Source organism: Silurus meridionalis, chromosome 10 (genome assembly GCF_014805685.1).
Source record: "Silurus meridionalis isolate SWU-2019-XX chromosome 10, ASM1480568v1, whole genome shotgun sequence".
Taxonomy (NCBI): Eukaryota; Metazoa; Chordata; class Actinopteri; order Siluriformes; family Siluridae; genus Silurus; species Silurus meridionalis.
In genome coordinates this window covers 26667868-26675452 of record NC_060893.1, presented here as the reverse complement: position 1 = coordinate 26675452, position 7585 = coordinate 26667868, and the positions used below count along the sequence as shown (strand labels likewise).

At 45.8% G+C, this 7585-nt stretch overlaps 1 protein-coding gene across 13 annotated transcripts in view; it reads left to right on the top strand.

Annotated features, from left to right (window-relative positions):
• Positions 1 to 329: 329 nt before the first annotated feature.
• Positions 330 to 7585, top strand: part of LOC124392358 — a 48086-nt gene continuing 40830 nt past the window's right edge. For 12 of the 13 annotated variants that reach the window (XM_046859296.1, XM_046859295.1, XM_046859299.1 and 9 more), the window contains exon 1: positions 487 to 552. Coding sequence is in view for 1 of the 13 variants with exons in the window: in XM_046859306.1 (XP_046715262.1) it covers positions 492 to 552; positions 732 to 1010; positions 1859 to 1897; positions 5230 to 5268 (418 nt within the window). In the remaining 12 variants the exon portion in view is untranslated. Of the gene's footprint in view, positions 553 to 731; positions 1011 to 1858; positions 1898 to 5229; positions 5269 to 7585 lie in introns of all 13 variants that reach the window. The other variant, XM_046859306.1, reaches the window with a different exon arrangement.

Genomic DNA, 7585 nt, shown 5'->3' with positions numbered 1-7585 from the left:
CATAACATCTAAGGGAGTTTTTCCTTGCCACAGTCTTGCTCATCAGGGACAAATGCACACCATTCACCATCACTGTTGATTTGTGTAAAGCTGCTTTGAGACAATGTCTGTTGTGAAAAGCGCTATACAAATAAACTTGACTTGACTTGACTTGACTAAATTCACCACACAGCATTATTTAGTGAATGGAATGTAAGATTTGAGGCTTAAACAGGAAGTTAAACTGTTTAAAACTGAAGGGAAATGTGCAATAATTTTCGCCTTCAGGTGTTATAAATGTCACTGTCTTGATCTTGAGTATTTTGATGAATTGAAAGGGTTAATGAGTCTATGATGATTATGAAACCCATGCAGAAGCATCACCACTCTGACGGAAATGACACTTTTTCTTTTTTTGATGAAACAACATTCACACTATCCAGTTCCTCTTTATAATTTTCCATTAGAAAGTCCCAGTCTCAGACAGAAGATCTTCCCATGAGCTGACAGCAATGTGGGTTGTTGCTTTAGCTGCTCTCCTGCTTCATGGCTCCGTCCACACAGCTCAGAGTGGTGAGTAAACTGTTCTCCTCTCAAACCCAGCAGCTTCACCTTCATTCTACTGATCATTTACTGCACAGCCTGCAGGAGGTCTTTAATAATCACATCACAAAAGCTCCGACATCAAAACACACATGCAGGTATTAGTGAACGCTGGAGACATTTCACTTCCTGCTGTTTTGTTTTTACAGACTTCATCAGTAAAACATTCACAGAGGGAAGTTCTGCATTCCTCTACTGTGGAAATAAATCCAGTGTGATGTGGTTTAAAGGAGTTAAAGAAGGGAGACGGCCCATCATCTTTGCTGAACGTGGAGTAGCCACCATGAAACACATTCCTGATGCAGATCACAGATTCAGTGTATTAAGTGATTTATCACTCCATATAAAGAACGTTTCTCTCTCAGACTCGGGGATTTACTACTGTAACTTTAAACATGTGTTCATTATGATCATCACTCCAGTACAAAGTAAGTGAACAGAATCTTTGGCATATTTGTATTTTTTATGCACAGAAAAATACACAGAAAACTTCAGCACATTTATCACTACCATTTTCTACTAGAGTCACCTACACACACACACACACACACACACACACACACACACACACACACACACGGTAAATAAAATTCACACTTCGGTTACATTTCGAAACTTTTGGGGGAAGAAATGCAAAACACAATTGCTTATCATTTTTTTACTAAAGCAGTTTATGATTATGATTATGATTATTGGGTTGGGCTTCATGCTGGAACAGCCTGCATCCAAAGACGTCTTATACAATTTTAGCTTCAGCTTCAGCTTTGTGATCACAGTTTGGGAAAGAACCCCAAATGTTTGGGAAAGTCATGTGTCCCAATATTTTTGTCCATATAGTGTATATTGAATAAATTGATATAACAATTAAATTCCTGGTTAGCGGCTAATGCTAGCACTATGGATTCGTTAGCATTTTCATGCATGTGCAAAACCAATAATATTTCCGGTACAGAGTGAGTAGCGACACTGACACCGTTAAAAGGATTGCAGTCAGTTGACGCGTACTAAACCGAAAGCCCTTTAAATTATTTAAAATTTCAGTATGAATGTGTGTACCGTTACACTGCTACTATATATTTGTATTTTATATATATATATATATATATATATATATATATATATATATATATATATATATATACACATTTTATATATTTATGTTTATGTAACATTTTTATGTTTTCAGTTTTCTTTTATTTTCATTAGCAGTGTTGTTGAGTTTTTATTAAACCCTGACAGAATCCTGTATAACGTTTATTCTAATCTCTACCCTCAGGTAGCAGAGTCATGCCAGAACAAAGTTCACATGTAGAAGGTAATCACTCAACATTATAACTTAACACACAAACTGTCAGGGGGCGAATGAACGGAGGCAGAAACCGGAGTACAGCTCGCTCGGGTTTAATAAAAAAGAGTCACACAAAACACATAAACAGCAGTCCATGGATGAAGAGAGAGTAGTCAGAGGTGCGCTTGGGGAAAAACATGCATATCAACAAACACATACAATAACGGACGGGGAGTGAGTGTGAGTGAGGGGTTTATGTAGGAGTCGGGGATGAGTGCTTAACGAGTCCCAGGCGTGTGTGATAAAGCCGGGAGCTTCAGAGAAAGCGGCAGCATGACAGCCACCGAAGGAGGCGTGGCAGGTGGATTCCTGGATTTCGGGAAGGCCGAGAGGGACCCGAGGTGGAGCCACATCCCCGGTGGGGATTCGGAACCGAACGATGCCTTCTCTGGAGACCTGGGACGGAACAACGCACTCAGCGGAGGTCCGGAACAGAGCGCAGTCCTGGGTGGAGACCGGAGGCTGAGCGACGTCCTCGGCGAAGACCGAAGGCAGAGAGAGACGCTGCTGGCGGAAAACAGGGACGGATGCCCACTGTGAAGGTCTGGAGCGGAGCGACGCCCATCACGAAGGTCTGAAGCGGAGCAATGTCTACCCTGGAGACCTGGAACAGAGCGACGCCCTTGGCAGAGCCCGGAGACTGAGCGAAGTCCACCATGAAGCTTTAGAGTGGAACGGTGTCCCCCACAGAGACTCGGGACGGAGTGACACCCTTAAAGGAGACTGGAGGCTGAGGGACTTCCTTAGTGGAGGTCTGGAGTGGAGGGGTGCCCACCACGGAGGTCAGGAGCGGAGCGACGTCCCCCCTGAAGGCCTGAAACGGAGCTACGTCTACCACGGCAACCTGGATTTGGCACGACCTCCTTGGCGACGACCGGAGACTCAGTGGAGCTCTCTACGGGGCTTATGGGCTGGACAACCCCCTGGGTGGAGAACGGAGGTGAAGCGACGGCCATGACGGAGTCCAGAGGCCGAGCGGTGCCTTTGACGGAGTCCTGAGGAGGGCCACATCTTCAGCTGAGTCCCGAGGCAGAGCGACGTCCTCAGCGGGGAACGGAGGCCGAGCGACACCCTCTACGGTGATCGGGAGCAGAACGACGCCCTCGGTGGAGTTCAGAGGCCGAGCGATGTTCATAGCGGTGTTCTTCGGTGGAGACCCGGGAGTAGAACTACGCCCTCGGTGGAGTCCAGAGACCAAGCCATTGCCCTCTGCGGGGTTCATAGGCATGATGTCATCTTAAGAGGAGCTCAGGGGTGAGACGTCGCCTTCTGGGGAGCTTGGGAGCGAGACGACGCCTTCAAAAGAGCGAGACGTCACCGTCAGAGGAGGTCAGAGGGACCTTGGGCCATGATGGGGCTCCCCACCGGGTCTTCACACATTGCTTCACCCTCGGAGAGACATAGCAGAGTGAAGGTACCTCCCCTAAGGCCTGGGATGGTGTCTTCGCCTCAGTGGAACCTGGGACTGCCACACGTTTCTCTCAGGCATTCGGAGGCATAACGTCACCTCCAGCGTGACTTGCGGGTGAGACGTCACCTTTAGAGGAACTAGTAGACGAAACGTTACCTTGAGAGGGACTCTGTGGCAATGCGTCAGCGTCGGAGGAGCTCGGAGGCGAAATGTCACTGGCGGAGGAGCTTGGGGCTGCCATGCCTTCTTCGGAAGCACCTGGTGGCATCACGTCGCCTTCAGATGAGCTCAAGGGCAAGACGTCGCCATCAGAGGAGCTCAGGGGCAAGATGTTGCCTTCCGTGGAACTTGGAGGCGAGACTTTGTCCTGAGAGGAACTTGGGGGTGAGACGTTGCCCTGCAGAGCACTTGGTGGCGTGACTTCGCCTTCAGGGAAACTTGGAGGCGAGACTTTGCTTACAGAGGAATTAGGAGGCCACACATACCCTTTGAAGGAGACTGGAAGCAAAACAGGCCATCCGGAGGGGTTTGGCAACAACGTTTTGTCCGTGTTGTGGTCCGGTGGCATGGCCTGGCGGCAGTATGACATCCCTGTCACAACCAGGGGGCGGTACGGCGTCCTCTTCGTGGCCAGGCAGCCTTGCGATGTCCTTTTCGTGGCAAAGTGGCGGTGTAGCGGCACCCTCAGCGGGACACTGGAGCCGAGCGGCGCGCTCGTGGAAACTCTGGGGCGGCACGGTGCGTCCACGGGAACCCTGGAACAGGGTGGCGCGCTTGTGGAAACTTTTGGGGTGGAGCGGTGTGCCCATAGACGTTCTGAGACGGCGCGGTGCACTTGTAGATGCTCTGAGACGGAGTGGCGCACTCACGGTAACCCCGGAACAGGGCGGCGTGCTTGTAGAAACTCTGGAGTGGAGCGGAGAGCTAGTAGAAAATCTGGAGCAAAGCGGAGTACTCGTCGAAACTCCGGAGCCCTCCCAGAATCCAGGGGTCTGTAAGGTAGATCTGCCGGAGTCATCCCGAACATCCCCGTGAGAAGCCTAATGAAGTGGGTGCACGAGCTGAAATTGCCTTAAAACGCGCTCCACAGCTTACTGGCGAGAGAGAGAGAGATTGCCCAGACAGGAGAGATGTGGAGCGCAATTTTGGCTTTTTCAGTGGGTTAAAAGGAAGGATACAAATCCATATATTCACCGACGCTCCGTATAAATCCACCCCACTCTGCCGGGAATTCCATCATTCGCTTCCATGCATATATCAGCGAACACATACAATAACGGACGGGGAGTAAGTGTGAGTAAGTGGGGTTTATGTAGGAGTCGGGATGAGTGTTTAAGGAGTCTCAGGTGTGTGTGATGAAGCCGGGAGCTTCAGAGAAAGGGGCAGCATGACTGCCACCAAAGGGGGCATGGCAGGTGAATTCCTGACACAAACGTGTATCTGGAGATGAAGTGTGTTACTGCAGTGTTCTTCCTGTTTATTCACCATGCAGATCTTAGAGAGAGAAGCCTTTTTTTTTAGCTTTGCAAAACTGATGCTACATGAATAATAAACACTGGGTCATAATGAAGTCATGTAAAGAAAACCAGGCAGATGCAGATTTCAGCAGCTTTAATAATATAAATAACAAACAGTCCAAAACATGAATCAGGTTGAAAATGAAAGTATAAAACTCAGCATCGAGGCTTGGTATAGACAGAACCACAGAGGTTTCACTCATCAGTAGTTTGGGGAACGAGAGCACTGGAGCAGGTGGGAAGTCGAGTTCCCAATGATGTAAACAATGTCAGTTACATTTAAAATTAGTTTTCATTGAGAGTGTTGTTTAGCTGCAGTAAAGCTACAGCCGATTTATTTAAATAATTCTTCCAATTATCTCCACTTTCAGGTAGCACTGCTCCAACAGCGCCACCTTCAGATGATAAAGGTAAGAAAATAAACCACACAAAGTTTAATGTGGAAATGAAGCCTTGTACCTACACCACTCCTGTTAGTAAACCCACTTTTAAACATTATTATAAAGCTCTCGAGTTGTGCAGCAGTGAAGGACCACACACAGATGTTCAGAGATTGTGTGCAAAATATTTGAGAAAAAAATAAAACATTTTATGGGTAAAGTTGTATTTTATTTCCATCCTCATAAACAAGTCATCATAAAATCATTTGTCCTGTTGGCATTTGTTGCTGGGTTTCAGTGTTATGAGGTACAAGACAAGAAAGTACTTTATTTATCTACGTTTCCACCCAATCACCCAGCGTTCTTCTGGAACGTGTCCTGAAAGTCTCCTTTTCTAAGTGTGTCAAGCACCTTCTGGGATTGACTGTTCCGAAGCAGTGACCTTTGAGCTCCATCTTCATCTTCAGGATGAGGCCAAAGTCTGCAGGAGTCAAATCTGGCGAGTAGTGTGGGTGTGGAAGTGGGATCGTTTGGATTGTTCTCCAAAGATCATCAGGCACGAGTTGCCGAACGATTTAGACATTTTTGGTGTTTGGAACTTGTCTAAGGTCTTCCTGATCTCGTCATCTTCCAGTGATGTTCATCACCATATGTCATGTAAAACGTCTCTGTGGCGGTTTGCTTCATTTCATGCAGAATTTCACGTTTGCTTTTTGCTTGCTGTCTGTGAAGGTCTTTTTTTGGGCGATTAAATCAGATTGTATCTGTAAGAAAAGCTACAAATTCATCCATCAGTATTATCTGTGTAATGCTGCTTTGGGACAATGTTCATTGTTAAAAGCGCAATACAAATAAAAATACATTGAATTGAATCTCTAATTACAGAGACTCCACAGCAGGAATAAATCTAGTGATGTCCTCAGTATCATATAGTTGTGCACTGAAAGCATCCACAATAGCAGGAACAGATCCAGGTGCTGATGTAACAGTGTTTTATTATATATATGAACAGATGATGATGATGGTGTGTTCTCTTTCTCAGACTTGTGGATGGTTCCTGTTGTGGTCTCAGTGAGCTGCCTGGTGGTGCTGCTGTTGGCTCTGTCAGTGTGGAGATGTTTCACTAAAAGAAAAAGTGAGATGTTATAAATCTTCAGAGTTTTTTTGCGTGATTCTATAGCATAAGCTGTACTTTATATCTCAGCAGATCCACAAAATCAGATACACCTGTGACCAACCTCCCTGCAGCTCCACCACCTGCTAAGTTTCTTCTTAATACCGAGCTTAATTTTATCATGTAATGTCCGTATTTGATATGTGACTGGATACAAACACATTCAGACTGAACAGATCACGTGTGTGAAGAGGTACAGTTACAAATCAACAGCATTTTCTTCTCAAATCTCACTGCTGACAACCACAGCTACAATCTGCAGCCTGTTCCAGATGCATGTGAATAATGTTGAAGCAACTCACACACACTCCTGCATACATCTATACACCCACCCACAACTACATACTTATCCACACCTCCAAACATACAAACCCGATTCCAAAAAAGTTGGGACACTTTACAAATTTTGAATAAAACCAGAACGTAATGATGTGGAAGTTTCAAATTTCAATATTTTATTCAGAATCCCACATAGATGACATCAAATGTTTAAACTGAGAAATTGAATAATTTTAAGGAAAAAATAAGTTTTCATGGCATCAACACATATCAAAAAAGTTGGGACAAGGCCATGTCTCCACGGTGTGGCGTCCCCTCTTCTTTTTATAACAGTCTGGGGACTGGGGAGACAAGTTGCTCAAGTTTTGGAATAGGAATGTTCTCCCATTCTTGTCTAATACAGATTTCTAGTTGCTCAACTGTTTCAGGTCTTCTTTGTCGCATCTTCCTCTTTATGGTGCACCAAATGTTTTCTCTGGGTGAAAGATCTGGACTGCAGGCTGGACATTTCAGTACCTGGATCCTTCTCCTACGCAGCCATGATGTTGTAATTGATGCAGTATGTGGTCTGGGATTGTCATGTTGGAAAATGCAAGGTCTTCCCTGAAAGAGACGACATCTGGATGGGAGCATATGTTGCTCTAGAACTTGGATATACCTTTCAGCATTGCTGGTGCCTTTCCAGATGTGTAAGCTGCCCATGCCACACGCACTCATGCAACCACATACTATCAGAGATGCAGGCTTCTGAACTGAGCGCTGAGAACAACTTGGGTTGTCCTTATCCTCTTTAGTCCGGATGACATGGCGTCCCAGTTTTCCCAAAAGAAGAAATTTTGATTTGTCTGACCACAGAACAGTTTTCCACTTTGCCACAGTGCATTTTAAATGAGC